General features: G+C 52.0%; 2 protein-coding genes across 8 annotated transcripts in view; both read right to left on the reverse strand.

Moving 5' to 3' along the window:
- Positions 1–4,250, reverse strand: part of Gnas (GNAS complex locus) — a 49,810-nt gene extending 45,560 nt beyond the window's left edge. For 3 of the 7 annotated variants that reach the window (XM_021180743.1, XM_021180735.2, XM_085831914.1), the window contains exon 1: positions 1,892–4,250. In XM_021180743.1, the coding sequence (XP_021036402.1) occupies positions 1,892–4,250 (2,359 nt within the window). Of the gene's footprint in view, positions 1–1,404; positions 1,680–1,891 lie in introns of those variants that run through there. The other 4 variants (XM_085831917.1, XM_021180748.1, XM_029473733.1 and 1 more) reach the window with 3 other exon arrangements.
- Positions 4,251–16,776: 12,526 nt separating this feature from the next.
- LOC110308334 (neuroendocrine secretory protein 55) lies at positions 16,777–17,902 on the reverse strand. The gene is made up of 2 exons (XM_029473731.1): positions 17,727–17,902; positions 16,777–17,631 (listed from the first exon to the last, which is right to left on the reverse strand). The coding sequence occupies exon 2, from the start codon at positions 17,559–17,561 to the stop codon at positions 16,815–16,817; it is 747 nt and encodes a 248-aa protein (XP_029329591.1). The 5' UTR covers positions 17,562–17,631; positions 17,727–17,902; the 3' UTR covers positions 16,777–16,814.
- Between the last annotated feature and the right edge of the window lie 357 nt (positions 17,903–18,259).

Consider the following 18,259-nt stretch of genomic DNA (forward strand, 5'->3'; position numbering starts at 1 on the left):
GGTAGGCATAAATAAAATGACCATCCTGTCTAAGATAATGATTTGTGGGAGGCACATCACAGCAGCACAGTCATGTCATCAATGTCTTTAATAAATACCATCACAGATTATCAAATATTTCACAGACAAATGGAGCACAGCCTTAGACACTGTAATCCTGAGATCCCTTGACAGGTTTGAGAAAATAAAATAAATTAATTGTGGAGATTCACTCGAGAAGATTTTATTTAAGCCATAGATACAGACCATTGTTAATTGCTGTTTTGATTAATCTGGCAAGAAGAATGAACGCCTCAGGTTGGAAATGAGAAGTCTGTGGTGGGAGGGGCTCTGGCTGCAGGATGAGGGGAGGGGTTTCTGCGAGGGGAGGGGACATGAAGAGCTGGGGACATGGAGAGCTGGGGACATGGAGAGCTGGGGAGTGGGCGATGGAAGATGAGGGCCTCAAAAGGCGCCTATCTGGCTGGCATTACATTTCTTTAATTGTCATCCTAAAAAAAATCTTTATTTTTTTTAATCCTCAACTGATTTATAGAAGCTCTTACCTTCAGTCCTCCTTCCCGCAGCTAAAGCTGCTTGAAAACAAGATTGACATGCAAACATATACACAGTTCACAAGGCTATTCCCAGCTTCCCATGCAGTGTCCACACATTTAGTATTTATTTTTTTTTATTTTAATTGCAATTAAAATACAAAAGCAAGATTGTACTCCCAACATACAACTCCCAACCTTCTTAAACTAGGCCCCCTCCTGCCACAAACTGTAAAAATATAAGTGATTGCCTTACCTCGGGCTCTTCGCTAAGAAGAAAATTATTTTATAGATATAGATATAGATATAAATCCAGCCACGCCCACTCCCTTGAAACTAACCCTGTGTGTTTTGAATGTGGCCTTGCCAACAGGGCTAAGGTACCCCCCCCAACCTTCCTCCTGCTCTACTCCCCCCCCCCCAGGTGGATCCAGTATGTGTGTGCATGTGCACAGAATACAAAATACACATGTTTTGAACAACCCCAAAGCCCTGCGTGTCTGGTTTTTCAACTGTTAAGGTGGGAGGGTTTGACATACGTATTGAGAAGTGAGGATATGCTTAGCGCAAAGGGGAAAAGAGAGAGAGAGACATACCGAGAAAAGGTTATGGAGGCCCGCGGCGGCAGGCCCCACTCCCCCCAGTCATCGGCCCAGCAGATTACCCAGGATGCCACGCCACCGTTGCCTGCGCGTTTTCCCTCTGCTCGCTGCAGAGAGTCTGCACACAGGTTATTACAGAGTGTACCGACACGGAAAGTTTTGGCCACGCCATGGCGCAAATCACAAGGTAACCTATTTCAGAGTACAAATATAAAATCGGCGGGTACGTTGAAAGTGCCTGGGATGGAAACTGGGACACACTGAGCATGTCATGCACAGGCGAACACAGAAAATGGACACCAACACACACCAACAACAAGCTGTCTGAGTCGAAGCAGCCGTGCCAGGCGAGGCGGGGGCGCGCACCCCGATGGCCCTAGCCCACCGCGGTCACGAACAATCGAGCCGGGGGAGCCCCGAAGGGCCCACCCCAGCAGTTCTGGGCTCACCTCACGCCCCCGCCTGTCCAGCCTACGATCGCTGGCGCTGGCGCTGGCCTCCGGCCGGTAACGACCCTCAGTGTCGCTCGGCACCACTTTTCTCCCTGGAGGGCATATAGTTCGGCCACCCGAACTCTCCGAAAGGCCCCTCTCCCACCCCAGGGCAGAGTTGGGGGTCCCTCCCTGGAACTTCTAACAGGGTTTCCGGACCCCTCCTCCCGCGGGCAAGGCCCAAGCCCCACCGGAAGGCCCTGCCACCCCCTCCCCGGGTGGCCCGGGCGGCCCTACTGCCCAGGGGCAGAAGCTGCCGCATTACCTAGAAGCAGCAGGCGGTGTGTACACATGTAGTCCATCTTCTCCTCCTCCAGTTGCTTGTCGATGAGCTTGCTGCGTTTCTTATCTGCGCGCTTCTGCTCTCGCATCTCAATGGCTTCTTTGCGCATCTGTTTGCGCCTCTCCTCCATAGGATCCTTGGCCTTCCCGGGGCTGAGGGATCGTGATCGGGTACACTCGGATAGACCGAAGCAGCTTCCGAAGGCTCGGGTGAAGAAGTTGCGGACTGGGTTGCTCCCGACCGTGTGGCTCCGGGGCAGGCCAGGGCGGCGGTTTCGCCGCAGAAGCCACTGGAAGCAGCCGGTGGCCCCTTCTTCCGACTCATCACTGGAGGACTCGATCTCGCAGATGCCAGACGATGCCTCGTACCTGCAGCAGCTTCGGCCCCGCTCGTACTTGTCAGGCCAGGCAGTCGGCCGCGGAGGAGGCCGCGGAGTAGGCGGGTCAGCAACCTGGATCTCGGGGCTGGGGGGTCTAAGATGGGCCCTGCTTGGGGCGGCAGAGGCTGACCGGCCAGCAGCGACTGCGCGGGCAGCAGAGGCTGCCCGGGCGGCAGCTGCTGCGCGGGCAGGAAGGGATGCCCGAGCGGCGGGAGTAGCTGAGAGTGACCTGGCTCCCCAGACCAGTGGACCTGCATAGGCTGCCCTAGCGGCAGCTGCCCTAGCAGAGGCTGACATTGCTGGGGCGCCAGGGACTGCTCCAGCGGCCGGATGGGCTCTAGCAGAGGGGACTGCCCGGGTAGCGGGCTCCGTGGGGGTGATGGGGACTGCCCGGGCGGCAGGCTCCGCCAGGGTGGCAGAGACTGCCGCGGCTGCGGGCTCCACCTGGGTGACAGGGGCTGCCCCGGAGGCAGACTCGGCCGTGGTGGCAGGGACTGCCTCGGAGGCTGGCTCGGCGGCGGCTGGATCTCTGCTGCCTTCAGACTCGGACTCGGCAGGAGTGGCTGGGGCGACTGGGGCTGCCCCTCCGTCAGGATCGGCGCGGACAGCTGGGGCTTCTTCGAGTTCTTCAGGATCCGACTGGAGATCTGAAGGCGTTCCTGGGGCTGTCCCGTCTTCTCCCGTATCGCTCTGGCTATCTGTGAGCATCGCGGAATCCGGAGCTCCTCCAGCATCAGATCCGGTAGAGACGGCTTGGGCAGCAGGGGCTGGCTTGGCATCCATTGCTTCAGGCTGAGTGGAAGATCCGTCCCCTCTCTCCGGAGAGGGGACTTTTCCTTCCACCGCAGTGGCGGTGGTAGGGCTTCCTTCCATCTCGGCTGCTTCTTGCTCAACTGGGGGTCTCTCTGCGCACTCGCTCTTATCTGGGGCTCCCGAGACTTCGATGGGCGGGCCATCTCTTGCGATTGGGGGGCTGTCCATATTGACAGCGGTGTCGTCGTCGACCCCAATGGAGGCTCTGCCAATCTCAAGCAGGGGTCTGGTGATCTCCATTGGGGGGCTGTCGCATGCGAAGTTAGGAGGAGATCTGACAGCCTCGCGGAATGGTCTGTCAATGGCGCCTCGGACCCAGAGGGGAGGCGCGTTCTCGGCGGGAGCGAGGCAGAGCGCACTCGGGACCGCGACTGTCGGGAACTCGCCGCCAATGCCGATTTGTGGGATGACTCGCGGGAGTCCTGGGGGTGGGCTATCGCCCCCGAATTCTTCTCCACCGACCTGAAATGGCACAGATTCTTCAGGGGGAGGGCTGTAGTCTTCTCGGAAGCCAGCGTTTTCAAATCTGATGTTCCCGGGCTCCGCGGGAAGAGCTCTGGGGGCCAATGCTTCCGGACCTCCTGGAGCAAGGTCTGGGACTTGCAAGGGAGGCTGGCTATGGTCTCCCTGGGCAGGCTCGTTGAACTCAAATGGCATAGCTTCTTCTGGTGGGGGGGTATAGGCTCCCAGGCCTGGGCTCGCGCCAGTGGGGGTCCCGGGCTCCAAAATCGCTGGGTTGAAGGCTTGGAGGCCTGATGGGGTCCCAGATGGTCCTGGCTGCTCCAGAGTGGGCCAGAAAGCTCCCAGGCTGGGCTGTTGTGTCTCGAATGGCATGGCTTCCTCCGGAGGTGGGCTGTAGTCTCCACCCACTCGGACTTCCTCGAAGGCCTGGCAGGGGCTTTGGATGTCAGATTTGGAGTCTTCTGGAGGTCCACTGATCTCACTCCCAGTCTCGTCGGGGACGGGCTCATTGTTAGACGGTTCGGAGTCCGGTTCGGTTGCCATTTCTTCGGCTGGGCCAGCCCCAGCACCGGGGGCAGCTGCCCCTGGGGCTTCCAAAGGTTCTTGCTCGGGCTGCTCCCCGACTTCAGGGGGGATATCGTGTTGTCCTGACATATTATTGCCGTGGAGGCAGTTGAACATGCCCATAACACGGTGGCGACTTTTCAAAATAAATTTGGGGCCCCGTAAAACGGAGCACCCAGCCAAACTAGGGTAAAAAAAAAATTTTTTTTTTAAAAATTCAAATTTTTGTTGGAAAATTCTCCAGCCTCAGTTTCCAAACTTTGTAAGGATAGATGATCAGGGGCTAGAACCCAGGACCATGGCTGAAGCGAGTTATCTCTTGCTGGTGAAGTCTGTCACCCTCCTAGTTACACTTACCCCTTCGGGCTGTGGTCGGCCAACAACTTTAAGAACTTTTCTGCTCTCTCTTCGTACTTTGCTGTACTTTAGCTCCGCCTTCTTGGCATTTAAGAGCGTGCCGATTCGTCTCGAAAATCGTAAATAGAACTCTTTCTCTGCCGCCAGAGGACGCCGGTCTCAGTGCTGAGCCGGCTCCGGGAGCTGGCTCCCGGTGCCGGCTGCTCCCGACTTTGGGTAAGGGGGCTGATGAGCGGAGGCCTTGTAGGGACGTTCGGCTCCGTCTTCTCCTCTCCCGGACTGATCCGAGTCTCTCTTGCTCGCTTTTTCCCTGGCCAGAGAGAGAGCGCGAGCTCTCTTGCGTTGCTGGGACACGTGACGCAAGACGTGGGCATTGGTCTGTTAGAGTACAGACGCTGAAAGGCTCCCTCCCCATCTGATTCGTCTCGAGGGGAGGAGGGACTGCAGGAGGGCTTTATCACCCCAGATTACCCCAGTATGCGGTGAATTCCTTATCTAAAGACCCCACACTCAGGCAATTACCCATACTCATCTCCAAGTCAGGAAAAGGAGGCTTTAGGATACAAGGAAAGGGGTACAGGCACACACACAAAAATGCGACAGGTGGTCGTGAGCCCACCGGAAGGGTAGAGACAGGGTGAGGAAGTGCCGAATGTAAACACGCAATTTGTTTTGTAAATGCTCTGGGGTACTTTTCTTTATTTCTTTTTCTTTTCCTTTTTTTTTCTTTTTCTTTTTTTTAATGTTTATGTGTGCTGTTTGTTGGGGATGGCTCCAGCAAATCCCTTCAATGTCCCCCACCCCCATTACACCTCGGAGGTCTCAGCAGTGGTATAGTGTGATGTAGTCAGGGCTCGCTCTGTTTATATAGACGGTGATGCAGTAGAAACAAAGGACTCAGCAGTGCACTGCAGAAAATCAAGCAAAGCCCCCTTAGGAGTTATTCATGTTTGCCGCTTTTGTGCAAATAGGGGAGGGGGCGTAAGGCTTACCGGAAGACCCCCTACCTAGCTCAGGCCTTGTACTTCTGTCTTCTGGGTAAAGGCAAAAGGAGATTTGGAGTGTAGTTGATGGCCCATTTAGGGTGGTTTTAAAGACCAGAAAACCTGAAATGCACTTAACCCACCGACCAACCGTGCAGTGGTGGCAACAGCTGCCGAGACTCGCGTCTTCCGGCCACCGGCCACCAGCGGAATCCGTGTTCATTTCTTCTCTTAAGCACTTCTCCACCCCCCTTTCATCCCCTCCTCCTTATGTTGTGAGCCATAGAGCATTTGCTATACTTTGAACTGCAACAGTCCACCCAGGCGAAATTAAGCGCGGCCACAAAGCCCGCGGCTGCGCGCCCCTCGCGGTGCCGGGGTGGGCTCAGAGTTGCAGGAGATAAACAGTCACGTCGCCCGGTGGGCTCGGCGAATAATCATAAAATCCTTTAAGTCTGGGATCTGCAGATTAATCCTGGGCAGGGGCGAGGGTTTTTTTGTTGTTGTTTGCTTTGGGGTTCTGGGGTTTTTTTTGTTTGTTTGTTTTGCCGCGCGCCCGCGGCATGCGCACACCGCGGACATTTTGCCAGTAGGTAATGGCGATGGCGCGAGGCATTGTCTTTTGTTGCAATACAGCTAGGCAGTGGGCAGGTCTGGCCTGCAGGACCCTGAGAAAATAGAGTATGAAGTGGTACATAAAGCAGGCTGCGGCAATTATGCACCATGCAGACGGGTATATTGCAAGATGCATGCTGTGTGCCGCGGCAGATTTAATTCTCTGAAGTCTAACATGTCCCTCTTCTCACTGCAGGCTCGGAACACTACAGCCCCTTGCCTACAGCGTCCACGTGGTCACCCTGAGTAGAAGAAAGCAGACAAAGTGAACCCCTAAAGAATGCCTGCGACCTGCCGAAGGCGTGTCACCTCAACTCTACGGCTCAACACACTGCATGCCGGACACTTTGAACTTTGGTCCAAAGTTTGGCCAACTACCCCCTCCCCACCCCCACTCAAAATGGCGAAACGGTTTGAACATACACGGAATAGGCCAACTGGGTCTCAACCACTAGCCCACTCCCCTCCGACCCCAGCGACAGGTCAGCTATTGGGCTGGGGTCACGCCAATCAAGGATGCCTGGCGAATGAGCAGGGGGCTTCGGACCGGAAACCGGATATGGGTGGGAGGTCCAATAGGGGGCGCCGCGTTGGAACGCCCAAAGAGGTTGTGCTTGCTGGGTTGGTTGGAAGCGGTTGGCGGGCGGGCGTATGGCGGCCAGGCCTAGAAGGCCACGGTCGCCGTGAGTGCCTTGGGGGCCAAGCTTTTTGATGCCCTAAATCGCCAAGGCAAGGTGGGAAGGTCAGGGACCCCCATGGACCATCCCTTGGGCTCATGATGGCGGTAGGCTAACTCACTACACAGAGAGGGCTATCGCCGAGGCACCGCGGAGAGAGGCTTTTCCAGGGCCTGGAGGTGGTGGGCCAGGCCTATGGAGAAAGAGAGCTTACTGCTCCGATGCAGACGAGCAGTACAAGATGGACAGATTTCATTTCCCAGAGATGCTGAACCCTGCACAAGGTGAAAGGTCAGTAGACGCTGAGGTTGGAGACCCAAGGAGACCGCCACGCGGGTCTTGCGGGCTCTCCAGGCCTCTCACGCCCATCCCTAAAGCACCATTCATCCAAAAGGAAAAAAAAAATGGTTTCAGGTTCTCTTTGTTCAGACATTCTTATGATCTGTGAGAATCCTTTGTTCCACATTCTTTCTTATATCGTGCTTCTCTGACAGGGAGAAACCTCCAGAGCATGCCAGTCTCCTTGTGAAAGAGCAGAACGGCATGAAAATGGAAAGAGAAGGCCTCCAATAGGAGGGGTTGCAAAGACCAGATGGAGAAAATGGCGCCTGGAATGGGTCTCCATAGCAAGATGTCTTGACTGAATAGAAGGGGCGGGGCAGAGCGGGCACACCTTCACCTATCTGGAACAAAGGGTCCAATGTAAGGAAGTGTGGGGTCTGGTTACATAAATGATCGGACACCTTTGCTCCTTGTAGGAGCAGTGGGAAAGAAGGGAGAAAATGGATGTGCTTTCTGAGGCGTCCATGCAGCATCCGGGCTCTTTGGGCAGGAAGTGGAGAGGAGGAAATGGAGTAGATGGTGAAAGGTGTGTTTTTCTCCCTCCTTCTCAGATCAGGATTTGAATCAAGTTTTTAGAAAGGACAGAACCAACATGGAGGGTGGTTCCGATAAAGGGAACAAAGGAAGGGCTGTGCACAAAGAAGCTGCAGCAGCGGAAGCCCTGAGAGAAGAGAGACCCAGACACAATGGATAAAAGAGACTTAAGGGTTCCAGAGGCTTCCTGGAAGCTCTCGTATTAGACAAGTCACAAAAGGCCGAGGAATCAAAGACGACCACCTGGGTTTTGGACACTGGGAATTACATAGGAGAGTCGGGGAGGGGCTGGTGCGGAGGTAGAGGCTTTTTTTTTTTTTTTTTTAAATTTCAGACATGGCAGAATTGAAAGGAAGATGGACGATTTGATACACATATATATATATATATATATATATATATATATATACAATACACAATATATATTTACTATTGTATATATATATATGTGTGTGTGTGTGTGTGTGTGTGTGTATACACACACACACACACACACACACACACACTTACAATCAATTCCTGGTAAGGAAAGGTCTGAAGTTTAGGAGAAGGGTACAAGGCAAAAATTCAAATTGTCCATCAGCCTTACTAAGGTTTGAGATAAATGAACCAGATAAAATTTCTCCAGTGGAGGGATACAGCCAAGGAGAGGCCAGAAGGAGAGAGAGCAGGGCAGGCTCCAGAGGCTGAAGTGGCAGCAGCCCTTGTGTGTGCATCATGGCTTCTTAGCCTCACACTGGGGACGTGGGGCAGGTAATGTTTTGTTATGGTGACTGTCCTGTGTGAGGCAGGATATTATCTGGCTTCTCCAGTCTAGGCCTACCAGGCGCTAGTAACACCCCCTTAGTATGAATAAATCAATGTCCTCAGAGTTTGTATAGATGTCCTCTGATGCAGAGTTGCCCCTGGTTGGGAAAGCTGAGAAAGAGTCTTTACATGGACTTTAAAAATAAAAAATAATTTTTTTTTTTTAAAAAGGCACTTTAATTTAAAGGTAAATTCATACTGGGAAAAACAGAGCTCGGGATTTAATCCTGATTATGCCCTGCCCTGTGCTCTCAATTTCCTATAGTGACATAGACCTAAGTACAAAGGCTCTGCTGTACACGAGCAGCAAGTTCAAGAGGGCCCTCCCTATCGAGGAGCAGAAGGTAACTGCATGGCCTGGCCAGAGGACTTGGGGAGTCCAGAATGGTTAAGAGATGGAGGTGATGAGTGGACAGGTTGACTTGGAGTCACCTTACTGGGTTTCACTGTCTGGTGCCTGTTGACGTTGGTGATCTGGCTGGCTCAATACATGTCTGACACAATTGGTGAGTGCCTGGGCTGGGGCCTTACCCTACTAGGAGCGAGGTTTCTAATGGTCCCACGTTACAGCTCTACACTAGGAAAGGATCTTTTCCCTCCTCTCTTAGTTGTGTGTGTGTGTGTGCTTGGGTGAGTGTATGCGCGCACGCATGCATTCACGCGTAGGTCAGAAGACAACTTGTTGGGGCTAATTCTGGTGTCGTCGTGTGGGTTCCATGAATCAGGCGCCTTTGTTTGCCCAGCTCCCCAGCTCCCTGGCAAGGGATATGTCATTCCTAGTCCAGCTGACTCTGTAATGGTTGTGATGGGGGGAGGTAAATGCTGAGAGATGTGAGTCAAACAAGGCCACCGGCGAGTCACAAAGCTGTGGGTGGGAAAGGAGTGGGTGCAGAGGAAGGCTGACTAGGTGGGAAGGGCAGAAGCTAAGCTTAGGGGGTCTCGACCATCCACACAGTATATGCTAGAGTGACAGGCTATGAGAGAGATGGTGTATCAGTTGGAGAAGAGGATCTTTCCATATTAGAAAGGGCTGGTAAGGATTACTCCTGTTTCCACTGGGCTCTGCTTCTCTGAGGAAAGTCAACTTGCTCAGTGCAGTTGGCCCAGACGCCCAAGTAAGAAAGAATCAGGTGACCCTTTGAAAGTCACACCAACCATAAAGAAGCTGACTCTCCATCAGCTTCAGCTTCCTTACCTAAAAAGGCGTGGTCCCACTTTTCTATGGTACCCCGGGCTGGGTGCTTGTTTACAATCAACAATTGTATTTATAGTTACATTTTAGGGCTTCATGTATATGTATAATATTACCTAAAAAGGCGTGGTCCCACTTTTCTATGGTACCCCGGGCTGGGTGCTTGTTTACAATCAACAATTGTATTTATAGTTACATTTTAGGGCTTCATGTATATGTATAATATTACCTAAAAAGGCGTGGTCCCACTTTTCTATGGTACCCCGGGCTGGGTGCTTGTTTACAATCAACAATTGTATTTATATTTACATTTTAGGGCTTCATGTATATGTATAATATTACCTAAAAAGGCGTGGTCCCACTTTTCTATGGTACCCTGGGCTGGGTGCTTGTTTACAATCAACAGTTGTATTTATATTTACATTTTAGGGCTTCATGTATATAGATAATATTTTTCCCCTTTGGGGTTTTTGCTTTCTGCTAAAAGCCCAAGGCCCGTCCAGACGTCCTCAGTAACCGCTTCTTAACTTCTTTGGTTTATCCCTGTGGCCACAAGAGAGAAAGCCAAGTAGGAAATGTCCCTTGGGTAGAAGGGAGGGTGGAGTGAGCAAGATGGGGGGGGGGGGGACGGGGACGCAGAAGCCAGGAAAAGCAAGACCATTGGCAGTAAGGTTCCTTTTGGTTTATGGTTTTGGGGAAGGGGCAGCCTTATAAGGAGCCTTTTCTGCCTATAGTACATATGTGTGCCATTAATTTTCAGGCAAAGGAACCAGATGCAGAAAAAGAGAAGATAGAAAAATAATTCAGGCAAACACTAAGTCGCTCAGCCTCCCAGTGACAAAGGTTTCCTGAGTGTTTCCCTGAGTAGCAATAAGACTTTGAAGCTGTTCAATTAATTACTGTTCAATTAAGACTACTGCAGCCCTCCCCCACCTCCCTGCCATCATCTCTGCAAGCCTTGGCCGGTGGAGGCAGCAGCAGCTTATTGCTGTCTGCAGAAGGGGCTGTGTGGCTGGCCTGTTTGAGGCAAATGCTAATTAAAGGGAAGATGTCCCTAGAAGATAGGGCAAGATACTGGACTATGGACTGATGTGGGGCTCATGTTAGGGGGATGAAATGATATTTATGAATACAGCTGGTCAACTCTGGATGAAAAGCCATGATGATAAAGGGCAGGCCCCTCCCTCAGGCTTATTAGCAGTGGCTTGATATCAATGGCTTTCTTTGTGGAAGAGCCACCAAATTGTGCCTTAGCTTGCCATGCTCCTGCCACCTGTGCCTGCACAAGGTGTCCACATGAACAGCTGAGAATGCAGCTGAATCCACCGAGGGAGAAGAGCCTGTTGCAGATGAGAGAAACAATCAGGGGAAGGTGTCTACCGGAGGGAGGGGCGGGGTGGAAGGAGTGGGGGTTGGGATCCCAGAAGGCCTTTTGGTTTTAATAGAAAGGCTATGTAAGAAGGCTATGTAAGATTTCTGTAACTCATGGTGGGAATTGTAGGCACCCAGGGGCTTTGGGGCCTGAATGTTATTTGAATTTGAGGGGATTGTGCTGTTCACCTTTTCAGGCAACCTCAATCATCCAAAGCAAATTTCCCTAATGAAGCCTAATTGAAACAGACACGTAAGCCAGGAGAATCAGACGGGTATTGCCTGGGGGAGGGAGAAGCCTGTGGACTCTCACATTCCTGCATTCCTGTGCTGAGTATGAATGGGAGCCTCAGAGGCTGGTCTTCTTGAGTCAAAACCCAATGCTTTAAAAACCATTAAGTAAGGTTAGTAGCTCTTAAGTCCTTTTGGTTAATGAATTTGAGGTATCCTTATGAGAACTCCATTCTGTAGAGCTGAAGTTGAAATTCCCCGGCTAGGTCTGTAAGACTGGGATGGTGACTTCAAGGGTGACTGATCTGAAATCCTCCTTTAGTGTCCATCTTTAGCGATTAAAAATACTCTTCCTCACCCCGAGGTGCTGATGCTCCTTGTTGCACCTGGTCTCATCCTCCCTCTTCAGCCTGCTATATTTGGTGTGTCCTCAAAGGTTTGATCTCTTCAAAGTGCTTTTGTGCACCCATGAAATGTGTTGGCTGTGTGCTCCTTCCCGGGCCTCCATAGCATGTTCTTTTACTCCCTGGGACCCCACAACCCTTTTTGCTCTCCTCACCTTGGGACAGCCACATCCCCTTGCTAATGTGTAACATGTTCACCCTAAATAAATAAATAAATAAATAAAATAAGCTCATAGGAAAAAACATAGGAATGTGCACATTTGAGCTTCCCTGCCTCTGTGGCTGAGCACTGTGAATAAGTGATGTTGCTCTGCACTGCAGATGCCTGCACGAGGGGACCCAAGTCACTAGGCTGTGTCTGTGCTCTGGTCCTCACCATACCAGCTGTTCTGCTTCATGGCTGGGGTGGGGCTCCCTATCTAGGAGACTTGAAGAAAACAAACACTAGTAAAATTAGACCAAATTTTTAAATGCCCCAAAGGGGTTAAAACATGAAATAAATAAATGGTCAATAAAAAGTCACTTAATTTGCAGAACCAATTATTGGGAGAAGTGTTTGCTTTGTTTGCCTCAGCAGTGGAGCCAAATTTGGCATGTGTATTTGTGTCTGGGGGTGGGGGGTGAGTGTGTGGTATATGTCTGCTGTGCATATGAGTGTGGGTGTGTATGAGTGTGGTGTGCTTGCATGTGTGTGTCTGGTATATATATGTATATATATACACATATATATGTGGGGGGGTGTTTGTGTGTGTATGACTATGGTGTGCTTGTGTGAGTGGGTACATTTGTATATGAGTGTCTGGTGTGTGTATAAGAGTGGGTGTGCTTGTGTGTATGAGTGTGTGTGTCTGGTGTGTGTATGAGTATGTCTGGTGTGCTTGTGTGTATGTGTGGTGTATGACTGTGATGTTTGTGTGTGGGTGAGTGCATGTGTGTGAGCATGAGTGTCTGTGGTGTGTTTGTGGATCAGTAGGTGCATGTGTCTGGTATGTGTGTGGATGAGTGTGGTGTTTGTGCATGTGAGAGGTATCTGGGGTGTGAGTATTGAGTGTCTGGTGTGTTTGTGTGTTTGTTATGTGTGTGCATGTTTGTGGTGTGTGTGTGAGAGTGAACTTAGCTATTACCAGACCGTGCAGCATATAAAAAGATGGGAGTGCTAAAAGTGGAGACAGGAACCACTGGCTGGATATGGCTGGAAAAAAAGCCCCTGGGAGAGAATGAGAATGGACAGGAGCCTCTAAGCCATTACTTAGCCTGTACCGTCAGCTGGCTGTCTCCCATATGTCCCATATGTAGCTAGCATCCCCAATGGGCTTGTACCAGCTGGGTTCTGGGTGTCACTCTAGACACTAACTGCAGGGGAGAATTCGGGACAGCACAACACAGCATTGATAGGTGCTCTTAGGAGTGCTCACGCACGCACGCTCCCCAACCCCGGCCCCAGGACTGGACGCAGTGAGTCCGACAACACAAACACACTTCACAGTTAGTGCTTTTTATTTAGTCAAACGTTTGAGATTTGGGAACGTCGCTAGAGCTAGAGGTGCGGCTCTGCCCTTCTGACACCAGAGAGAACCATTTTGTTCTGCTAGCACACTTTAAGAAGAAACTGAGGCAGAGGGGTGTGAGGGAAGACGGATGCAGTCAGCAAGGTGGGAAAGAGGCACCCTGGGCTCACCCAGGATCTTATGCCTTTTGTCTCAGTCTGCTGGTCTCTCACTCTGTCTGGGTTTGGGAGTTAGGTTAATTAGTGGCCAAACCCCACAACAGGACATTCCTTCCCTCATGTGGAGCAGGGGATCAAAGGTATGGCCTGAGTTTCTCATCTTGTTACTAAGTGGGACTTCAGAGAAAGCGGTATTTGAGCTAACGAGGTGACATCACAGGTCTCTGGCCCTGAACAATTGATTATCATGACTTGCTTTTGTGATGGGCTGCTGTCCTGCTTGCCCCCCACACCATCGTCTCTGCTCAGTTTCCTCATCCTCTTTTCTTTTAGAGCATGACAAAAGGAGAAATTAAGTAAATCCATTAAAAAAAAAAACGTTATTCTTACCAGTTCTGATGTTTCAAGTTTCTCGTTAAGGGAACACAGCTGCTAAAATGTAGGCTAAAGAGTCAAAGGTTGTAAGCAATCCCAGAGGATAAAAGGCTTCAGGCACATAAAAAAGCAAACAAAAAAACACACTTACAAATCAATCCTAGAGTTTACACCTCCCATCTCATTCTCCAATTCTCACAAATACAGTTAAAAGTTTTACTGATAAACTAAAAAGTACTTACATCTGGCTTTTGCCACCACACGGTATTTGAACATTGCCACATAATTTAAAAAAAAAGAAAATCACTTAAAAGAAATTCACTAATCGCACCCTTCCACCACAGGAGGAAGTTTTCCCATTAAGCAAACGATTAATGCAGCGAGAGATCCTAAAGCTCTTGGAAGTCAGTTTACTAGCTTTGTCACCGACCCCCACTTGTCCCACGTGCATCTCCCTCAGCCATTCTATCTACTAAGGGAAAGGGCTTGCCAGCCATTCAAATGCTAACCCCGCTTTAACAGGGTGAGACAAAGGGCTAGTTAGGGATGTTTGAGGACCTGCTAGAAAAGTAAAGTCCTGAGCCTAGTGAGCGAATGAACTATTTCACAGAAAATGGGCTTGGGATGGGTGTTTTACCAAAACCTCTTGTGTGGGTGCTGGGGCTCTCACAAGGGTGGTGTGCTCCTATGTAGCCCGCCGAGGTTTTTCACCTGGAGTCAGGATGGCGCTAGGGAGGGGGAGGTGCTGAGAGGGAGGGGAGGGTTGTGCGGGCCGGTAGCAGGCTGGACTAAAGCTGTGACTCAGGTAGACAGTGGAAGATTACTAATAGAAAGCAAAATGCGCGTTCCTGTTTGAATACCCCGGGTATGAGCCTCTCTTACACTGCTCACTTGGGCTTCTTTTGTAGTTATTGTTGTGTTGTTTTTAAATTTGGTTTGTTGGGGGGTGGGGTGTTTGTTTTTGTTTTTCCCCGGAAACGGGGTTTCTCTGTGCAGTCCTGGCAGTTCGGGAACTTGCTCTGTAGAGCAGGCTGGCCTAGAACTCACAGAGATCACCTGCCTCCCCATCCCCACCCGACCCCCGCTGAGATTAGAGGTTTGCGCCTGGCTCTGGGCTTCTATAAGAGCAGCATGAGGTGGGGGTTATAGAAACTGCAGACACTTTAAAATTTTTATTTATCCCAGCAACAAGGCAGCATCCTAATTTTTAGCTAATGAAAAAAAAATCTAACTGCTGAAAAAAAAAGTGCGGCTTCTCCACCTGTTAACTAGAAACCTGTTGCTTGGTAAACTCAGGCTACATCACAAGACAAAATGGTACCTAACGTCAAGAAAACGTCACCGTCATCATTAATTTTGCCGAGCATTTTAACTTAGGAAAAATAATGTCTCACTTAGGCAATTTCACGCTTTCAACCCAAAAGCCCCCGCCTCCTTTCCGCAAGCTACCGGCTCATTCTCTACCCACTGCTAACAAACTGCTTCCCGCTGTTGACCAAAGACGCAATTAGCCGCAGTGCGCACAGCCCACTCTCACTTAAATTCTGGGGGCTGCGACGCCATCCCAGGAAAGAGGGTAGGTCCTGGAAGGAGACTACGTAATGTGTTCCTTCTAGCACCATTCTCCTCTCAGGAGCTCAGAAGCCCAGCCGGCTTTGATTTCAAGCTTTGAAACTGCTTTTCTTAACCAGATTTCTCAAATCATCCCATCAAAATATCTCAAGCCGCCGCAAGACCAGCCGCGCACACTTAAAAAAAAAAAAAAAGTTTCTGAATGGGTGAGATACAGTAGGTGCGTTTTACTTAAGATCAGCCTTTCCGCCCAAGGCTGGAGGGGAAGCATTCTAAGGTGTGTTACATGCTTGGTGCTGGGGCAGATCACCGGCGATCTCCCCTCCCCCACAGGTTACAGATTCCAAAAACGGCCCCACCCGAGCTGAAGATGGCCAAAATGGCTGTAGCGCATCCTCCCTACCACCTCTCAGTCCAAAGCGCAGGATCCGACATCTTCCCAGCTTAGGAAGCGCCACGATCTTTGGGTACACCTTTGAAGGTGTCAGAGTGATAGCCACGACCCCCGTACTCAGCCTGTGCCTTGATCCACTTTACCTCTCCTTCCAAGACCACTTCTTACTGCTCTCATCCCTTCTCTCCTGCCTCTAGGGCCTAGGCGCACAGTCCCGGACCTCTCCGGACAAGTCGGATCTGCCTAACCAGCTGCGCGATACCCCGATGTGATCCTAGCTGTCTGCCAACCCAGGTAGCCCAGAAGGGCACCCGTAAAGACCCCTATGCCACCACTGAGTGTCCTCCAAGCACTATCCACTATCAAGAAACTCCTTTCTGCGCGGGAAGGTTGGCTTTAGGACGCATGGGAGAGGTGCGCGCGCCCCTTTTCACGATCTCAGGCCTCCTCGAACCTCCAGAGGTGAGCGGAATTAGCCAAGACTACTTGCACGGCGTGGGGGGGCACTGTCTCCAGGGTCCCGCGGCCCCAAATTGGCCATGCCGGTACCCGATTTCCAGGCTCCGCGCCGGCTGAATGCCACGTGCGACTTAGGCTCCAGAGTTGTCACCCAATCCCAAACGCAGTTACTTTCTGCGCATTGCAATAGTGTAGCTATGGCGGCGCAGCAGTCTCAGATGGCCAAAGTTGGTGCGTGCACCTCCATACCGAGCCCAAAGGGCTCTACCTAAAGCCAACTCCCTTGCTGAAGACTAACTTCTGTAGGAGGGGAGGGAACGTAGAAAACAAGTGACTTACCTTTGCCGTTTATGTGTGTAACTCCAAACCTGGGGCGCGCTGGGAATTCAGTGTGGCACACCGAATTCAATGTTGCGCACCGGGTGTCAGCTCGGGGACCTCAGGTTGTCTCCAGCGAGGCGCCAGAAAAGCCTCGCCGTCCAACAAACCTTTGGCCTCCCAAGCGCCCCTGGGTGCCCTGGAGAGACTTGAAGAGCCCTCTCTCCTTTTCCGGGGTGCATTTTGGGCTGATTAATGGGCACCGCTCCCTTCCCACCTTGCCTCCCATCTGTCTCTTTCCTCCCACCCTACTGTCTCAGGGACCCCAGTTTGGTCAGGGCAACTAACCTTTATCCATGAAAACAAGGAGAATCTGGACGGAGTCACCCATTAGTGACGCCGGATGGGGATGGGCCCCTTTCTGGGAGGGGACTCCGGGGACTGGTCGCGACGGCGGGCTGGCCTCTTGGTCTTGCAGCGGCGGGGCTGCCTGTTCTCCTCCTTGCGCTCCTCTGACTCCTCGGGGTCCCGGGGATCCTGATCTAAGGGCCCTCGCTGGGACTCCTCCCACTCGCTTGCGCTCTCAGGCTCCTGAGTGGTGGGCTGCGCACGTCTCGGGGAGGCGTCGGCGCTCTGCAACTTCAGAGCGTGCAGACGCTGAGTGAGTGACTGGTTGAAGGTGGCGCCCCGGGGGCCGCGCTCGTCCTCTGGCTCGGTCTCTGGCTCGGTTTCTGGCTCGGTCTCGATTTCGGTCTCGGATTCGATATCAGTCTCAGGCTCGGTCTCAGAATCGGTCTCGGTCTCGTAGTCGTCCTGATCGTACTCTAGGCACTCGGGGCGGGCCAGCTCAGGCTCAGCCTCCTCGTGCTCGTGATCAGACTCGGATTCAGAGGACTCGGGGAGTACCTGTGCAGCAGCTGCAGCGGCAGCGGAGCGGTGGTGGGCGTTAAGGAAGCTCCGGCGCTGGGCAGCACGCTGCTGGGCGCGGGCGTTGGAAGAGGCTAGGGCGCGGAGGAGAGCAATGGAGCAGGAGAGCCAGAGGAGAGCGGTGGCTGCCCGGCGGCCTATGGGCGGGCACAAGTCGTTGTAATTATGGCGAGCTCGGCGCCACTGCTGAGCCCGGGACCTGCGATCCATCCTCTTAGGTGCTCACCGAGAAGCCGACTCACCCTCTGGCTCTGCAGAGAGTGGCCCCACTGCGCAAGGACTGTTGGAGCCGAAAAGGATTAACCTTATGAGGAGAGAAGCTGGGGTCTGGAGACCCCAGTCTCACCTCGGGGCAAAAAGAAGGGATGTACCTACCTTCAAACCACTGCGAACTTTCTAAAGCTCCGCGCCTCAGCTTGTGGCTGTAAGTAAAAGAAAGGGATGGGTAAAGAAGAGAGAAGGAGTCTCCTCGAGGCTCCTCTCGCTAAGTCTCAGACTCTGAAGTCTAAGACTCCGAGAGGTGCCTCCACTGATCCTCTCGTCTGGGAGAGGATCGAGGAGACTGAGGAGAGATGGGGCAATGGGGCCCTATAAAGTTGCGCGGACTTCTGCCGGGCATGTGCAGTAGGGAGGTGTTTGGGGGCGGGAGTGCCTCCCCGCGAGCTGTGCGGTGGCGCATAGCTCATGGCGCAGACCCTAGTGGGCCGGCAGGTGGCAGGCGGGAACCTTGTTTGAGTAGATTTGGCCAAAGCAGGGGTGGGGGGGCTGGATATCGAGGTCTAGCGAGCGAAGGGCGTAAGATAGCTACAGGTTAGCGGATTTTAGAAGCCAAGTGTAGATTCCCACGGGGGTTTGTCCCCACTCCTCAACTTTTTCTCCCTGAGCATAGCCACCAAACAACTGAAAAC

Source organism: Mus caroli, unplaced genomic scaffold (assembly GCF_978045245.1).
Source record: "Mus caroli unplaced genomic scaffold, Mus_caroli_1 scaffold_2, whole genome shotgun sequence".
Taxonomy (NCBI): Eukaryota; Metazoa; Chordata; class Mammalia; order Rodentia; family Muridae; genus Mus; species Mus caroli.

Excerpts from the sequence above, each read along its gene's own strand:
- LOC110308334 (XM_029473731.1), bottom strand. The coding sequence starts at position 17,561 with ATGGATCGCAGGTCCCGGGCTCAGCAGTGGCGCCGAGCTCGCCATAAT.